Source organism: Dryobates pubescens, chromosome 35 (genome assembly GCF_014839835.1).
Source record: "Dryobates pubescens isolate bDryPub1 chromosome 35, bDryPub1.pri, whole genome shotgun sequence".
NCBI lineage: Eukaryota > Metazoa > Chordata > Aves > Piciformes > Picidae > Dryobates > Dryobates pubescens.
This window is the reverse complement of record NC_071646.1, coordinates 4756688-4774529: the sequence shown is the minus strand read 5'-3', so window position 1 is coordinate 4774529 and position 17842 is coordinate 4756688. Positions and strand designations below refer to the sequence as shown.

Here is a 17842-nt window from a genome sequence, read left to right as displayed (position 1 = left end):
TTTTGGTGTCTCTGGCAGAAGATGTGGCTGTGCTGGGGAGAAATGGTGGTGGCACCATTAGCCAGGGGCTCACTTTGATCCCCTTGGCTCTGGGAATCCCCCTTGGTTTTGGGAATCTGGGCAGCAGGTGCCCAGAGGGGGCAAGGAAAGGAGCAGCAAAGAGGTGCTGGCCCCTCACCAGGTCTTGCTCAGGTCCTTTCTTGCCTGGCTGTGAGCAGCATCCTCACTAGGTGATATTTATGGTCCCTTCCAACCCCAACGATTCTGTGATTCTATGATAAATGTAATTCAAACTATACCTGAGCTTGAGCTCCTGGAAAATCACTGCTTTATCTCCCAGTCCTGCAAAGTCTGTAACCTCTGCTCAGTGAACACAGACCTGTGCAAGCCATGGTGCTGCCAGCAAGCAGCTGGGGATGTTGGTGTTTGCTTGCATGTGGTGAACACTTGCAGAAATGCTTCCTGAGCTGCAGGGCTGCCTCTAAGTGTTTGCAGCAGCAGATTACCCAGCACTGACCAGGAGGTGGTAGCCTCTAATTAGAAGTGTCTTTTTGTGATCAGTTGTAGGATATTGCTGTGCTAATAAAAGGTTTCACTCATGTTGTCTTGGCAACAGAAGTTTTTGGAGGGACAAGTGCAAGGCAAGTTGCTCTTGGCAGGCAGAGGTTGCCACACTGGATCAAGCACTGTGGCAGAAGCTTGTTCTCAGCTGGTGATAGTAAGGACTGATGTGACCAAAAGAGTCCTGTTTGGAGCTGCACAGGGATGTTGGAGCATTTTACCAGCCAGTGAGGGGCTGCAGTGGGGTGGAAGGGCACCTTGGTCACACTGATCTGTGGGACAGTGCTGGAGCAACACCATTTCACTGCTGCCCACCCCCAGGCTGGTCCAAGACAGGGAAAACAGGCAGGGGCCAGGCAGGAGGAGGCAACATGAGAGGAACTTAGGGAGTTTGCATCCTGAGAGGTTTGCTGCCTCAAGGAGCCTGTGTGGCAGTGCTGGAGGGTTGTTGGAAGACATGCTCCAGGAGAGCCTGGTGCTGCATTGGGTGCTTGTGTGACTCCTGGGACTCATAGGTTGTGATAGCTCCAAGTGCTTCAGCAGGCAATTAACAGACTGAATAAACACAGTGGCATGAATCTAAACATCCTCTGTTGAGATGTGGGGCTGAGGGACCTGTGGAGCTTCAGCCCTGGCTCATTATATCTGCACTGGTTTCTCTGCTTCAGGAACTGCAGAAACCCTTCTGCTGCACATAATTTTAATTGCTTGTTATACAATTGCTTCTTTTCCTGTGTCTGTCAAATGTATTCTCTGTTCAAAAGTGCAGCTCTGTCATGTGGTGTGCCCTGTCTGCCAAATTTCAACAGGAATAAAACAAATACTGCAGAAATGGGGAAAAAAAGGGGGGGGGGGGGGGATAATCATAAAATAATTTAATGATGAAATAAAATGTCAATATAAAATGTCAATCTCTGGTGCCATCTGCAGCCTGTTGTGTTAAGACCAGTACAAACAAATCAATAAAACCTGCTGCTTTTCTTATGTTGTCTTTGGCAGTTGCAAGCAGTGTGTGCAGTGCTGGTGAGAGCCCTCCTGCCTCTTCTCCGGGGATGTCGTCGGCCGCAGGCTTCAGCCTCCACTTGTTCTGCAGAACTGCCCTGGGGCTGCGATTTGAAACTGCACCTGGAGAACGGAGAAAGGGCAGCAGTGAAAGGGTTAAAAAGAATTATCTGGGCTGCAGCTTTGGCGACGTTGCCTGGAGGGCACGAAACTGAATTTGGTAGGAGGTCCTTTGTCTGGAACACGCCTTGGCAGTGCCCAGATCTCTGATCTAAGAAGCAACAAGGCACCGGCAGCGCTGGCAGGGCTGCAGCGAGCTGTGGCTGACCTGAGGCTCCCGGCTCTGGATGCTGAGGAGGGTTTGTGAAGCTGGAGCATTGCCTAGCTCAGGGTGTCCCTCAGGGTGCTGCCATGCCAGAGGGTGGCACTGGTGTGAGTCTGTGTGACTAAAACCAAATCAACCCTCTTTTCCCAGTTGGACTTTCCTAGAGAGCAGAAGGGGCTAGCAGAGGATGCGTGTGGGAGATGAGTGGTACCAAGGATGACAGCCGCTGTCAGAGGGCAGTGCACATTGTCACCGAGCTCTGCCGGAAGAAAAGCCTGCCTGGCTTGGACCTGGACACTTGCAGGGAGTTCCTCCTGCTGCCTGCTGACCAGAGCCTGATAATCTCCGAGCCAGGTACAGTACTCTGGTCCTGCCTGCTCCAGGTTTGCCCGCATGGCCGCAGCTGGAGGAAGGCAGGAGGACTCTGTAGGGGGAGGGAAGCATTTGCAAGTCCTGTGCCAGGCTCGGGGGGCTGCCCTGGGCTCACCTCGCTGCCCGGTGGCTTTCCTTTACTTGTGTTCTGCTGTGAAGTCCTGCCTCACCTGTTGATGTGAAATGGTGCAGCCCATGGGGACAGCTGCAGGGAGGGGACAGGTGGGGTGGGGTGTGCTTGTGAGGAGGTGGTTCAGGAGATAAAGTTTCTGTGAAAGTTCCTAATTTGGTTAAAATCATAGACTCCTGTCCCACAGAAAACAAAGAAGCAGTAAAAAACCTGTTTAAAGTAACTCAGATGACAGGAGCTGATTGCTGTTATCCCAGTGTGAGAAAAGGAGGCACTTCCATGGGTTTTTGTTCAGCAGTAAATGGTCCTAGTGTACCTCTCATGTATTTGTTGTACTTCCCCTGAGAACTGCCTGGAGTTCTTTCTCATCAGCTTCTAGAGCCAGGCAGCCCTGTTGTGCCCACAGTGCATTGAGAGCAAGCTCCAAGAGCACTTAAGCTTCTGTACACTTCTGCTCACAGCTCCTTCCAGCAAGGTTGTCTTCTACTGTCACTTCAGAAGACACTGGCAGGGGAGCCAACATCCCAGGCTCACAGGCTGAGCAGCAAACCCCAAATCCCACTCTTTTTAGCACGTGCTGTAGGTTGTGTATCAGAGTGTTTGCACACAGTGTTTCCCTTGAGCTTTCTGTAGGCAGTGCCCCAGCCTCATTTCAGTGTTTTCAGAACCTTTTCTTTCTCTCATTCTGAGAATATATGTGTAGAGCCCCTGCCCAAGGCCTTCTGTTCATCTTGCTGCAAGTTTTCCTGCCCCTCTCTGCCAGGGTCTCACACTGGGGTGTGACTGGCACCCAGGGTGCACTGGCAGCTCTCTGCTTTCCCTGGGCTTCTGCCATCCCTTTGCTTGCAGCAGTGACTGCATGGCCTGTGTGTCCAGCCTAATACCTTCCTTTCACATCCCTCTCTTTCACTCTGCTTGTACCTTGTCACCTTAAAACTGGCTTTGCTCTATATGTGCTTGTTCTTACCACTGCTGCTTCTATCCTTACACAGTGCATCCAGCACAGCTTTTTTTTCCTGTTGCAAATAACTTCCTGTGTTGCTTCACAATCTTTTTTGCCTTGGCACCAAATGTTTTCCTGACTCTCTACAGCAGGAATACCTGCCCTGTCCACCCTGATATGACAGAGTGGCATTTGTTTGGGCAGCTTGTTCAGAACTTCATTTTTAGGTCATGATCACACCCCCACATGCCTTTAACATCTCAGATATTTGTCTGCCTTGGTCCCTGGATTTTGTGTCAGCCTCTACCCCGGCACCCTGGGCAAGTTGTGCTGGGCTGGCTGCCTTCACTGGGTGCATTTACAGCTCTGACCACTGTCTCTGCTCTGCATGACTGGGCCCATTTTTATGTCTAGACAGCACTGAGGACACCGTTTGGGCCAGAGAGTGCTAATATTTCTCAAATGCCTGGAGGCAAACCTGCTCCAGCAAAGGAAACAAATCTGTTTGCATTAAGTGTCAACTAATGGAGCAGTCACGGTGGTAAGGACCTTTCCCATTTGTGTCTAGATGTTTACCTAATTATCTGCATTTATGTTTTGTCCATTTTACACTGAAGAATTACATGAAGCATTTTTTTGCTCTCAGCTACCAGGAGCCCTGTGCTCAGGTCTGGTAAGTCCTTCCTCATAAGGAGTTGCACATCAAAAGTGAGGTTGTATGAGGCAGAGCAGTGGCATGGCTGTGGGACAGGATGCTGTGTTGGTGCTGAAAGGAGGGGTGGTGAGTGCTGGGTTCCTGCCCATGTCAGCTGTGCTGGGCAGCACAGCCTTGCAGCCTGGATGCAAAGTTTGCTGGAGTAAAATTGGCCTCATTTATCATCATCATCATGTGAACTCAACAGCTTCTCTGTCAGTTTGTTACCTCCTGGATAAATCTATTAGCTAATGGTTGCAGCAGCTTGGCTTGTCAGCTGTCTTGATGGAGCTGAGGTCTTTTGTGAGCCAGCAGACAGAGTTCTGGGGCTGCCAGAGCTGGGAGCCAGGGCTGTTCCTGCATGACTCTTCTTGCTGTTGGACCTTGAGAGGGGCTTGGCTTGGTCTGGTGCTTCCTGTGTTGCTGGAGAGCAGAGTCTCCTGGGGATGCTGTGGGGTATCAAATTAGCCAGGCATCACTGGACTTCTTGAAGTGCATCTGATAGTGGAAAAACCCTGTGAAAATAACAACATTACTGAGCAGTTTGTGGAAGGGTGTGTTAGACTTTGGGTTTATGCACTGATTGCTTCTTTTTTTAAACCATTTTAGGCTGAATGCAGGAAGTGCTCCAGTGCCTAAAGTAGCTGCTCCTCTGCTCTGCACTTTGGGTTATGTAACAGCTGATTCCCCTCGGTGGAGCCATGCAGAGCTGCAGCCTTCCTCCAAACCCACACGTTCCTGTGCACCCAGCACAGGGGCGCTGCGGGCTGCTGCTGCCGGCAGTCGGCAGCTCCGTGTGTCAGAAAAAATCAGGGGTTTGGATGAGGAGGGGTTGGCAGCTATGTGTCAGCGGGGGAGCTTTGCCTGCAGTTTGGCCCGTGGTGGTGCCAGGAATAGAACTGATCGCTTGGCTGTGGGCCCTGAGATGGAGCAAGATGCAGCATCCTTTTGTTGTGCCTATCTAAAATCCTCCCCCGTAGCTCTCTTTGTCTGATAGCTCCTTTCTCTGCCAGTCCTCAGCTGCTGTGCAGTGATGCTGTCAGTGTGAGCAGGACACAGGCATAAGCTCTGACACTGGAAATGCCTGTGGTACAGGGACAATACTTACCACTGCAGTGATGTGCCTTAAATAAATGGATACATCACTTCTCTGCCCTGGAGGTGCAGTGAGGGCTTAGGCTGTGGCTGAGAGAATCCATGGACAATCTCTACTCAAGTGCAAAGTACCTGGCAGGCGATGCTGGGGAGCCCACGCTGCCAGACTCTCCTGGGAGCGCTTTGCTGGGCACAGTGAGTCACCCCCTGTCACCTCATCCCTTACCCACAGAAGTGGAGCTGCTTGTGGAGAGAAACTGGCTCCAGGGTCTTTGGGAAACAAGGTGACAAATCCTGCTCCCCAGGGCAGCTGCAAGCTCTTGCCTGGGGTTGCTCCCAGGGCTATGGAGTCTGTGCTCCTTGCTGTGGGCAGCTTGGCTACAGCCTGCCAGCATCCCTGGGTGCTGAGCACTGTGCCATGCCCTGCCTCTCACCATGAGGCCTATTGTGTGCTTGTCTGCACAGTCATATTGTTGCTTAGTTTGGACCAAATTGCACTAACAACTCACTCCCAACCTTTGCCTGAACCAGGTCCTGCTCCTCATGGATACACAGTGCTGGGTCTGGCTGCAAGCAGAAGCTGCCAGCCAGTCCTGGGAGGTAGTGCCAAGCAGGTGATGGAAGCTTGATGCCTCAGGCAGATTTAAAACCAAAAGACTCATTCTGAAATGAATGTGCAGAGTTGGTGGAACGTGGCTGAACTTGTGATGCTTGACAGCTTTAAAGGAAGGTGCCTGGCAAGTCACACCAGGATCAGAGCACACCCAGGTGCAAACCTTTGGCCTTGGTTTCTAGCTCCAGCATTACTGTGTTACAACTTCCTTTAAGGAGTGGTTTGCTTGTCTCTCACATTTGTAAAAAAAGCTTCTCTGCCCTGTAGAGTAAATAGAGCACACGACAGATGATGGGCAGAGGAGCTGCACTGTTTACCTAGGGTCACTACTGGATAGTGTTCACAGCAACCCCTGTTGATCTCAGCACCGTTTGTGTGCCCTCCTCAGACCCTTCCTCTTGCCCTGATTCACCCAGCAAAATGCCGTCGTGCTTTCCTAGGGCAGGCTGTGAAAGCTGAAGTGAGAGGAAGAAAAAGGACACTTTGTCAGCTCTCCTTCTGCTCTCTAATCCCACAATAATTCAGAGCACATTCAGTGTTTTTGCCCTTCGTGTGAACTGTTCTTTTTAAACTTCATGATGCAGGCAGAACACTGTGTACGGTGCTGGACACCTTCCTGGCACTTCACGAACGCTATTGAAATGTTAAACCCACAAGCAGCTCAGAGTTCGTGCTGCAGGCAGGAAAAAAAAGGGGTGAAATTTTATGCAACAAGATGCTTTTTGCATTGAACCTTTCAGATGGGGGAATTGCTTCTGGAGTGTTTTTCTTGGGAAATAATTATCCCCTCGAGTAGTGGGGAAAACTGATGACATGCCCATTCACCGATCCAGGATGCATGCAGCCATTCCCTATGAGAGGGAATGGCCTCAAGTTGCACCAGGGGAGGCTTAGATTGGATATTAGGAAAAATTCCTTCACTGAAAGGGTCATCAGGCTGCTCAGTGAGGCGGTGGAGTTGCCATCCCTGGAGGTGTTTAAAAGACGTTTAGATGAAGAGCTTAAGGACATGGTCTAACAGCTGTGTACAGGGAGATGCTAGGTTATGGTTGGACTCAATGATCTTAAGATCTTTTCCAGCCAGGTGATTCTATAAAAGTATCAGCAAACCTTGAACTTACCTCCCAGCTCTAATAACACTTTTCTGGATCACCATTCAAGTGTATTTTAAGTAAATATAACAGTAAATATGTTGAAAGCCACCCAGGCAAAACTAATCTTAATCACTGAAGCTTGAGTTTCCAGAGGCCAGGCATATGAGTAGTAGCACCTTGGGGCAAAGATCTTTCTTATCATGGAGCAATGCACTTGCAAAATGGATCTTGCCTTCCTCTGTGAGTGTCTGGTCCACCAGCAGGAGAAGAGACAGCTAAGAACTGTGTGCATCGGATTTGCTCTTTGGCTCAAGTAAAGCAGGTTTTATTAAACCTGATCTGGACGGTGTCTGGTTCAGACCTTGGTACCAGAGGAAGATTTGCAAAACTACATTAAAATAAGGTTAAAACCAGCAGCATAAACCTAGGAAAATTTGGTTCTGTAACCTGTCTATGAAGATGTCTCTGCTTATGTGTTGTGTGTGGATCTGTGACGCTACAGCTGCCTCTGGCTATGCACTGTGATGGTCATGGTAAATAACCTGCACCTATGGATCTCTGTGGAGTCTGTGTGCTTAGGAGCTTTGCAAGTACCACTCTGCATAGATGCAGGCTTGCATCTGCCTAAGTGCTGTTGGTTGACTCATTCCTGAGGCAGTGCAGGGAGCTGATCATGTTTGTAGCTTTTTTTGCGGACCTTGGAGCCTCTTCCAGTGCAGCTGCAGTAGCCTCATGCATAGTCAGGGATCAGCATCTCAAACTCCATAGAAACAGGCAGCCAGATTGCTGCTGGTGTTAATTGAGTGCGTGAGCAGGCTGAGGACACTGCCCAGAGACTGAGCTGAGGAGCAGATACCTCTTTGGTAAGTCCACATTTCTGAAGTTACTTGGTTTATTTGTTGCCTTTTCAGTAAAACAGAGTCTCCTTTCCTTGGCAATCATTTAGCTTCAGCAGTTTCTGTCTTTGCCTTTGAAGCATTTTCTTCTGCTTTCAGTATTCTTCCCTGCCTTTCACCAAGCCCAAGCATGTGCTTTTAGCTAGTTCAAACCAGGGCACAGCCTGACCCTGGTCCTCTCTGTTGTTTTGGGGGGGCACTCTGAGGAGCTGGGATTTTTGTGTTTGCAGGTGTTTGCTGCTTGGCATCTTTGCTGTGCTGAAGTCCTAGCGGTGCGCTGCACGCAGCCTGCTGCACGCACCATGCATTCACTAACAGGCACAGCCTCTCACATGTGTGCTTTCATTGTTCAGAGATAAACCAGAACCTTCACTGCATCTCGTGCTGAAGCCATTGGTTATTTACCTACAGTTTCAGCTAGCCTTGTTTTTTCTGACCTGTTTCTTCTTCTTGCTGTTCACATTTCCAGGTACAGTCGCATGTTCTTCCTTAGGACCCTGGGTTTCCATCTCCTGTTAGTGAGGCAGCTTTTTCTACCTTTACTATGTGTTGTTTCTTTTTTCTTTTCTTTTTTCCCTTTTTTCTTTCCCTTTTTTTTTCCTCAGGGATGATAATGTATTTTCCCTCCCTTTCTTATCTCTATATTGCAAAACCAGGAAGCTTGCCTGGAACAGCCCTGACTGTTTCAGCCCAGCGAACTCACTAACCGAACAGTCACTTAGGCTGGCACTTGTTTGGGAGATGTGGTTTGTCTCTCTGCCATGCATTGTCTTTAATTATACTTGTGCCTTGCAAAATGGCATCCTAGAGGGACACAGAGGGGATATTTGGAGCGACTGTATGCTCACTCTACATTTTCCACGTCTGTGGAAAAAAAGAAAGTTATCCTGCAGGGTGTCTTGTTCGCTGTGGAGCTGCAGATGCTGATGAAGGCTGCCTCCCTGTTCAGTTCAGTTTGTTGTGCTGTAGCAGGTTGGTGGTTGACAGCATCACAGCAAACTGTGCAGCAAAGACTAAAGACAGGATGCCAGGAGCTCAGCTCATACCAGCCTTTTCAAAACCATAATTAAGATATAGAGTCCTAGAGTGTGTGCTTCCGTGGAATGATAACTGCCCAGAAATTCTAGCCACCAGTGCCTCTGGCATGTGAGTATGACTCTGATTTTCTGTGCATGTCTGTAGCTGCTGTGAAGAGCTGCATGTGCTCTTGTACCAGCACGGTGTTGGGTGAGCACCTCCTCGAATGCCATACGCAGTACTTCATCTCTTGGAGGTCTGCAGGCATTTGCTCTGAGTTACCTGAGCTCAGTTCTCAGCCTGGTCTGTGGTCAAAATGTGCCGGAAGGATTCTGAGCAGCACGGTCTGGAGTGATAGGAGGCACTGGGAAAGGGAGAAAGGAATCTCAGCATCTGTGTAATGAATCTGTGGGGTCAGACAGCCCAGCCTGCACACATGGCTGCTATGTCCTACGTTTCAGGGGTTAAAGATCTGTCTTTGTTACAAGCTAATGTAAGCGGCAGCAGCAGCTGCTGACAGGAGCAGAGCCGTGCGGGGAGGAAGTTCCGCGACCATCCAGGGGAGCCTGAACAAAGAGATGCTTTTTTCACAAGTGCTGCATTCCAGCGCAGGGTCTGCACCGAGCTGCGCTCCCAGGCAGGTGGGTGCCTGGGCATCGCTCCCGGCTGCTTGGCACCCACCGGTGCTGCTCTGCTGTGCGGATCACGCTGTCTGCTGTGAGCCAGGTATTACCAGCACGGCAAGTTGAGAGGGAGAGAAAGAGGGCTTGGTATGGGTCGAGACGTCTGTCTAAGGGTCTGGATGGCTTTAACCGGCAACCCGATCTCCTGAGGCTCTGGGTATCACTGAGTCTTTGCAGCATCTGGAGCCAGGGGAGTTCTGGACAAAACCTGCATCTCTTGGTTTGGGTTTCTGTGGGGTAGGTCCAGGCAGTAAAGCTCTTCTGGCATGTTTTCATGTAGTTACAGACCCCACCTTGTGCTGGAGGATCTCTGTGTCCCTGGGTGAGGAGCACTCAGCCAAAGAAAAGACTCGAGAAAGCTTCTGGGCCACCTTATCCCATGTCTGGGGCCATCTGCCCTCCTCTGGCTGAGCTCTGCTTTTTTTAGGTTCTGGTGGTGTCCTCTCGTGTAACCCCAGATTGCAGGGCTGGAGGCTGCCCAGCACTCATGCTGGGGTGAGGATCAGCACCTGCAGCAGGGTCACCCCCAGAGCTGTTGGCTGGGAGGGGAAGAGACCTTAGTTCTGCTCACAGTCAAGCTTTATCCTAAGATTTTGTCAGGGCATCTCAATTTTAGATTTTTTAGAACCAAAATGGAGGCAGAGAGCAATGGGAAAACTCTAGGAAGAGAAGGGCAGGGAGACTGGGGAATGTTTCCTTCAGGTAGGGAGCCTTTTTTGGTTTTGGTCACTTCTGATAACAGAAATGCTGCATTGCTGACAGCACAAAGTTCCCTTCTGGTTGCAAAAGTTTGAGCAACAAATGTGGCTTTGATGCAGCCCGGGGAGAACTGACAGGTGAGTTGATAGCCACTGAACACCAACACTTTGGGGCTTTGGAAGCCTTCAGTCAGGCTCCTCCAGTCCAGCCCTGCTGCACGTTTTAGTGTGCAATAAAATGGGCTGGGGAGCCCCAGACAAGGACAGGTTAGGGATTGTCCACCAACAGAGCCAGCTTTGGAGCAGGAGGCTGGGGTGGCACTGCTGAGGAAGCCCAGGTGCCTGCTGCTGTGCCAGCACCACTGTGTCTGTGCCTGGCATTGTGCTGGTCACCTGCTCAGCTCTGTACATGGTTTCATGATTGTGTTTTGGTTGTCCAGAACTTGGTGTGGAGGAAGCTTCTTGTGGGTGTAGCAGGCCTGCAGATGGCTTTTGCTTATCAGCTATTCCTAATCCTTCGCTTGGGTTTGGTTTTGGCAGTTCAGTCTTTCTCCATTCTCAGCAGCTCCAGGCTGCTGAGGTCTCCCCTTGCATTGCTTTGTTCAGTGTGTTAATTTTTATATGTTTTTGGTTTGTGTGTTTTTTTAAGCTAGCTATATGTACCTGTGTGTAAAGCACCTCACTGGGGACTCTGCATTTGAAAATCACCTCTGGTGTCTCCCTCTGAATTACTCTGTTCGGATTTTCTCCTGTGTCTGCCTCCTCCACACCAAGACGTGGCAGAAGCTTTGCCTGTAACCTGGATGTGAGAGCAAAACCAGAACCAGCTCTCTTTCCTTCTTACAGGCAGTGCACAAGGCATGACACTGCTCAGGGGCACCCCAGGACGCCCCCGTTTTGCAGCAATGAGATGCCACGGCCTCCAGCACAGCATGGGGAAACTGAGCTGGGGTTCCCACCTGCACCCACACCCAGGCTGCTCCTCAGCTCTGGCTGGAGTTAGTGGAATAGCATTTTAGTCCTTGGGCAAAAGTATTGTTTAAAGGTTTTCTCCTTAATGATCCTTTGAACTGGAGTTCATCAAATTAGGTAACTTGCAAGGACTGTCACTCACGAGCTGATAGCTGATTTCCAGGACAACAGATTAAACAACTATTAAAGGACAAAACTTTGCATGAAGTTGTCCATGCCTCCTGTTCTGAAGGGTTGCAGTAACTGGTGTGAGAAGCCCTGGTATTGCTGCACGAAGAAAGTTTTGTCTGGTCAGGAGTTAAGAGGTTGCTGTTTGCACTCGGACCATGGATCACAGTCACTTGAAACGCTGGATCCCTGCAGGGTCTCCTGTGAAGCAGGTTTTCTTCATCCCTAACGTGCAGTAATGAGATGGTTTGGATTTTATAATCTTATATAATTACTCTCAAAATAGCTTCTGATTCATCCCTCCCTTTGAAGCTTATAGTTTGTGTTCCAATAAGCCCCTGCATGGCAGGAACCCTGTGGTAGCAGCAAATTAATTTTTAAGAAGTTTTTCTCTAGCTGACTGAAACTTTGGCACAGCCAGTCTGAGAATTCAAGTCTTCACCTTCCCGTAATCTGTTACAGATCTGGGTGTGCTCAGGAGACCAGGAGGCTCTGTCTGGGTTCCTGCAGAGCCTGTGCTGGCAGGAAGAAGCTGGTGGGAGCTGATAGTGCCAGACTCAGTGTCCAAGTACTGAAGAAGCACTTGAATAGGCTAAATCTCTGCTTAGCTTTGTGCAGGAGGAAGGTTGAGTTTGCAGAGCTTCAAAGGGGATATTTCAGAGACTCTGCAAATGTCTCCTTTTGGAACACCTGCAGTATTCACCCAGTAAGGATTTCCATCTCTCCACTGAGTTGAGAGAGGAGTTTGCTGTCACGCTACATACAATGAGCTCTGGAAGCACTGTTCATGCAAAACAACCTGTGGAAAGTCTTCCTTCTTTCCTGTTGTTTCATCATGCTGTCTCCTGTGGAACTGTTTGTGGTTGACATCGAATAATACCCAGAAAATCTGGGCGTGCTCCACAGCAGAAAGCAGCTGGAACTGCTGCTTGCCTTCACCTGGAGGCACTGTTAAGTGTGCCAGGGCCATGGGGGTGTGCCCAGTGCAGGGGTTTCTCAGGGTCTTGGGGGATATTTTGTACCCTCATGCTGTGCTGGGCAGCTGAGAGGAATGATCAGAGAATTTACACTTGCAGCACCAAGAGACACCAAACACACCTCCATGATCTTCTTTCTGGATGGTCATGGTACCAAATGTTTCTGTGACTTTATTTTCCTCTCTCACATGCTCTAAGACTGTAGCACTGTCCTTGGCTAGATGATGCTCCCTGTTACCTCTCCAGGAAACCTGACAAGCAGCTGAACTCCTGTTGGGCTGAACTGGGTGTCAGTAGGTACAGGTAGAGCCACAAGTGACAGCTGTCTCCTGCTCCAGTCGCTCAGATCACTTGTTGAATAGGGGCAGTTTTGGAGGGTCTAAGAAAACTTGGGGGGCTCATGACTTGTGGATTTGCAGGTGACAGATGTCCCTCTCTGGGTCTTGTTGCCTGACTTCTTGCTGGCTGGGGGCTGTTCTGCAACCCTTATAGCACCCACAGCATGAGATAATGTCTGAGGGACTACAGAGGCTCTGCTCAGTCTATAATTGTTTTCTGACCTGGTCTTTTAACATGTACTGAGAACCTGATGAAATGTTTTCTCCTCATTACTGACCCAAGCCTCTGTGATCCTGTCTGAGCAGCAGCCCCTGCTGCAGTGCTTCATGGTACATCCAGCTCCTGTGCTGCTTCTGAAAAGCAGATTGACTCAAGTTAGACTTCGAAGTGACAGCTGCTAATTACTTGTCTAGCTCAAGAATATTTCAGGTTATATTCCTGTAGTTCATAGCTGCCTAGGGAGCACAATCAGTAAATCAAGAAGACAAGTGTTGCTAAAGTTTCAAACGACAACCAAGTGGTGGTGAGCAGGCCTGAAGATGTGACAATGAAGGACCTCAGCAGAGTGGCATAATCCCAGCATCAGAGGCAATTACTGAGCAGGCTTGCAGTGCTTCCATGTTCTCTGCAGACCCCAGAGCCCACTTAGCTGTGGGCTCTGCTAAACACAGCTGCTCGCTGGCATGAGAGCTTGAGGCTATGTTGGGTGTCAGGGACAATCTGATCTGTGCTGTCAGCTCTGTTATCATCCCACAGCTGTGGCTGTGTCATGCTTGGGGAGGGGATAAGTAGCTGGCTGAGACCTGCAGCTGCACTGCAGCTCACCTTCATCCAAGGCAGCATTTCACCATTTATTAGACAACTGATTTCCTTTCCACAGTCCCTGTGGTGAGTGCTCTGATTGCTGCTGTGCTCCATGGTTCCTCGCAGAGTTGGCTCTGACCTGTGCTCCCAAAGAGGGGACTCCCTTGCTCTGCCGTGGTGCCTGGTTTGGTTTTGGCTGTGCTGCTGCTGGGTGCTTTATTGTTTGGTTTCTGTTCCCTGCAGTCCCTGCTTCTTCCTCTGTAAAGCTTCAAAGCCAAACAGCATTGCTAAATAGACACATCTATAGCTAGGATTTAATGGAAACCTCTTCCTTTTCCCCTGCTGTTGTCCTGTGCTCCTCTCTGCCCTCGCCCCGGGCATCCGAGATTCACCACAGTTTCTCATGCCCAATTTCCAGCTCTCAGCTAATCAGACTTACATTGCTGATGCCTCTCAATTGAGAGAAAATTAGATCAGCAGTTGGTGGGTGCCTCACGTGGTCTTTTGTAGCCCCAGAGCTGCCTGTCTTCTCCTCCAGCAATAACTCTTGTAGTAATCCATCATCTGAATGCATGTTCTCTACAAAGCCCTGCAGAAATAGAACAATGTAGTCTCAAAAGCACTCTTGCAATAGAATAATGTAGCAAAAAATGGACAGAGAAGACTGGAAATATCTCCCAACATGGTCTGAGCGAGGGCTGGTGAATTACTCTGGAAAACCAGTCACTCAGCCAGTACAACTGAGGGTAAAGTACATCACCATCACCCCCTACTACTGAGCTCTCTCATCTCCTGTGATTGCTCCTCCAGGTGCATTTGCCATGGAAAGATCTTCCATGCTCCAAGTCAGAGCTCAGAATAGCTGGGAGCTGCTCTTTCAGCTGGAAGAAATCCGGTGGGGAACAAACCATCCAGAGCTCTCCCTGATGCTAAAATTTTCCATTGGCCACCAGAAACCTTACCAGTAAGAACCTCTCACAGGGAAGATGTCCATTTGCTCCTGACAACACCAGGGCAGAGTCTTTGGCTGGGCCTGTACACTCTGATGAAGCTGTGGGACCAAACATGCTGCCATTGCCAACCTCAGAAAGTCAGGTCAAAGTGCTGCTTTGGTGAGGGGGCTGTGCTGAGGGTGCCCCAAGGCCTGCAGAAGCTCATCTGTTCTCTTGCAGGTGCTAAGGGGCTCCAGGAAGGGGAGTGCTGGGTCAGTGGCACAGGTCCTGGTGGCTGGTGACCTGGTCCCATTCTGGGTCTCTGCCTATAAGCATCTAATTTTTTTGGTCCTCCTTGAACTTCCACTCCTGGTATTTGAACCTTGTTTAAATGCAGAAGTAGCTGGAATGATTAATAGGTGCTGGAGTGCTGAGTGGATTGTGTTTTCTCTGTGGGGAGTGGGTGGAAGGAAAGCTAAATTACATCTTCAAGGTATTAAATATAACTCTTCACATTAAACTCAGGGTTGTCCATGAATCTCCTTAATGATAGTACAAGCTACTTCCCAGTAATGAAAGTCAATGTTGCCATAATTAGACCCATATTGTCTTGCAGTTAATAGACTGTTGTAATCATGGCTTTGTCATGGTATTAATCGTTTTCTGTTTGGACTTTGCTAATTATCCCCTTTGGTAACTCAGTTTGGGTATTATGAAGTCATCAGGGACATAAAGCTGAAAGGTAGTACCACCATATTCTCTTAATTAGCTCCCATCCAAGCTGGAACAAAAGGGTCAGTTGTACCGGTGAGCTGCTGTCAGGGGAGGGGCTGGGCCAACCAAGAAATGATCCCTCTTACCTAAAACTGCTTTTAGCTTTACAATTTGAAAGTGCTCCACTGTCCCTGTGCCCTACCCTGAGCCACCTCCTCTTTTATTTGAAAGGCAGCAGAAGGGAGTGACCTTCTCAATGGTTTATAGTCTTGAGCCATTCTCTGAGATTTGTTGGAAGATTCAGCAGCAGGATTTAGATGCTACAAAACCAGGGAAAAGAGAAGCCAAGTCAAAAGAGAAAGGCAACTGTTTTCTGTTGGAGTCATTAGATGTCAGACCTTTGTTCCCCTGGGATCCCCATTGTTTGCTGCTGACTTCAGGATTTTCTGCAGTGAGGTTGTTCAGTGCTTGAGTCCCCCACCAAACATTCTTGGTCATGAACCTGCTTTGTATTTCAGTGCTGAATATAACCTGGTCTCTCATCTGTGTCCCCTGCCACTGACTTGAGGTGTCCCTGCACATCCCTGGTGGTGTGCTGGTCTTGCCACCGCTCCTGATGACTCTGGGAGCATGGTGCTGCCTGTGCCACCCTTCACCATGGGAGAGGAACAGTCCTGGGTGTCAGCCAGACAGCTTTCTACCACCCTTCTCCCTGTTTTCCTTTGTAGACACACAACTGCTCCTGCTGCAGGGAAGCCAGGCACAGTGTTGTGTTTGTAACTAGTCGGTCTAAGCTCTCTGTACTGTCTCTACAGACCTTGATTCATTGGTTTCCCTTCTGCTGGGCTGCAGGGGCGGTAGTTCAGCCTCTCTGTTGACTCAATTTTGATGTTTGTACCTCCTACTGCATAAGTGCTGATAAATGATCATTCATCACTAGCCTCTGGGGCACAGCTTGCTTTCTCCTGTTCACTAAAGGAAAGCAGAGCAAAGACCATGATTCAAGAGCCTTCCCATGGATGTGCTACTGTCTGACCTGGCAGCAAGTGGCTTTCTGGAAGCTCTGTTTCTCTCTCCATCAGCTGCTCTGATGGGGAAGCTATGGTACAACTCAGCAAAAGGTATTCCTGGCTGAGAGGAGCCTTTCCCTGGTTCTCCTGGTGTTGAAATGCTTTTGGTGAAGGTCCTGGCTTCGCAGCGAAGGACAAGACTGTGGGTGGTGGTTGTCCATGGTCACTGCTGGGGCAGCACTGCAGGGTTTGGTAGTGCTTTGTGTCTGTAGGGAGTGGGACAAAGTCTGTTTCCAGCTGAGGGTTCTTCTGGGAAGAAGCTCTCTACTCCCAGAGGGGAGGGAGACTGGAAAATAGGCATGTTGCTTTGCATTGGCCTCCTCCTTCTTTCAAGCTTTACCTTTTTAATTAAAAGTTGTAGCAAAATCCATTTTCCAACATGGCAATTCTTGCTGTGTCTCTTGGGCAAGCTGGGTGAGGGTGAGGATGAGGAACCAGCACCTATTTTGGTAGGAGAGGAATGGAGGAAGCTGCTCTGCATTTCTGCAGCTCTGCTGACCTGAGAACAAAGCCACTAATAACTCACTGATGTCTTCTTAGAGAAGAATAGAATAGAGACATCATCCTCGTGTTCCTTCTCAAGTAGGACCTTTCTGAGAGTGGCAAGGTGCTGCTGTCCCTTGCTGGGAATAGCAATGCCACAAGCAGCTAGGAAGCTCCTAGGAGCTGGCTGTGGTGCAGGAAAGGTTGAGTCAAGCAGAGGCTGGACTATTCCTGTGTCATTCCATGCTGGATGGAGCAATTCCTGTCTCTCTCCCCTCCACACAGCAAGCCTTGGCTCTGTGGGATAACATAAACACACCAGCAAATCTCTGCCCAGGGCTGAGGTGTCCTTTTGGTCTGTTCTGCCCTTGGAGGAGTCTTTGGGGGATCAGGCCTCACTTCTATCCATGCCAGCAATGCCCAAGCAATCTCTGGCCCTGTTAGACGAGGAATGATCTTAGTTTTCAGGGCTTTTTTGTAAGTTGAAGGACATCTAAACTGCAACAGTTTGAACAGTGGATGGTTTTAAAAGTAACTGATATTTTCAAAAGAAAGCTCATTAAGTCAATTAAGGTCAGCTCAGTCCAAGTGATATTTCAGTTTAATAAGTCATGAAAAAAAAAGTCTTGGGGAATTCAATGTCATCTTCAGACAAACCAATATTCTCCACAGGCAGATGCTTAAAAAATGTCTGTAAAATCCTGATCCCTTTTACTTGTGTTTTATGTGAGCTGTCAGAGGAAAGAGTAGGAGGTCATGCATAAAAGTAGCTGTGAATCCTGTCAAAGACATTGGCAGTGCCAGCTCAGCAAGAAGGGACACCAGCTAAGATCTTCCTCAAGCTGGCAACAGGTTTTCCAAATGGATATCTGATTAGTTCTGAGGTTTCCTGTTAAGGAGTCTGGTGTGCAAGCAGGGTCATGTGTCTAGAGAACTTCCTGGAATGGGCAGAAGCATCCTAAGTGATAGATAGAAGACAGGTGGATAGATAGATAGATAGATAGATAGGTAGATAGGTAGATTCTGCACTGCACCCATTCCTTTGTAACAACAAAGACTGCTTGCAGAAAGTCCAGGTCCTGAAGTTTTCTTATGAAACTGGCAGTGAGCTTTCTGGGCACAATTCCAAGACTGAGCTCAAAGTATAGGAAAGTGGTAGCTCTGCGCTCTCTGCTTTGGTGAGAATTCATTTAGCCAAGTCTCTAAGGAAGCTCCACTGCTGACTTGTACAATCCTATTTATTATTGATTAAGACAGAGC

The 17842-nt window shown here is 49.1% G+C and overlaps 1 protein-coding gene across 7 annotated transcripts in view; it reads left to right on the top strand.

Moving 5' to 3' along the window:
• Positions 1-1743: 1743 nt before the first annotated feature.
• The window catches only part of SYT6 (synaptotagmin 6), a 35138-nt gene continuing 19039 nt past the window's right edge, over positions 1744-17842 (top strand). For 2 of the 7 annotated variants that reach the window (XM_054176392.1, XM_054176391.1), the window contains exon 1: positions 7376-7692. Coding sequence is in view for 2 of the 7 variants with exons in the window: in XM_054176390.1 (XP_054032365.1) it covers positions 2089-2242 (154 nt within the window). In the remaining 5 variants the exon portion in view is untranslated. Of the gene's footprint in view, positions 2243-7375; positions 7693-8587; positions 8872-17842 lie in introns of those variants that run through there. The other 5 variants (XM_054176396.1, XM_054176393.1, XM_054176390.1 and 2 more) reach the window with 4 other exon arrangements.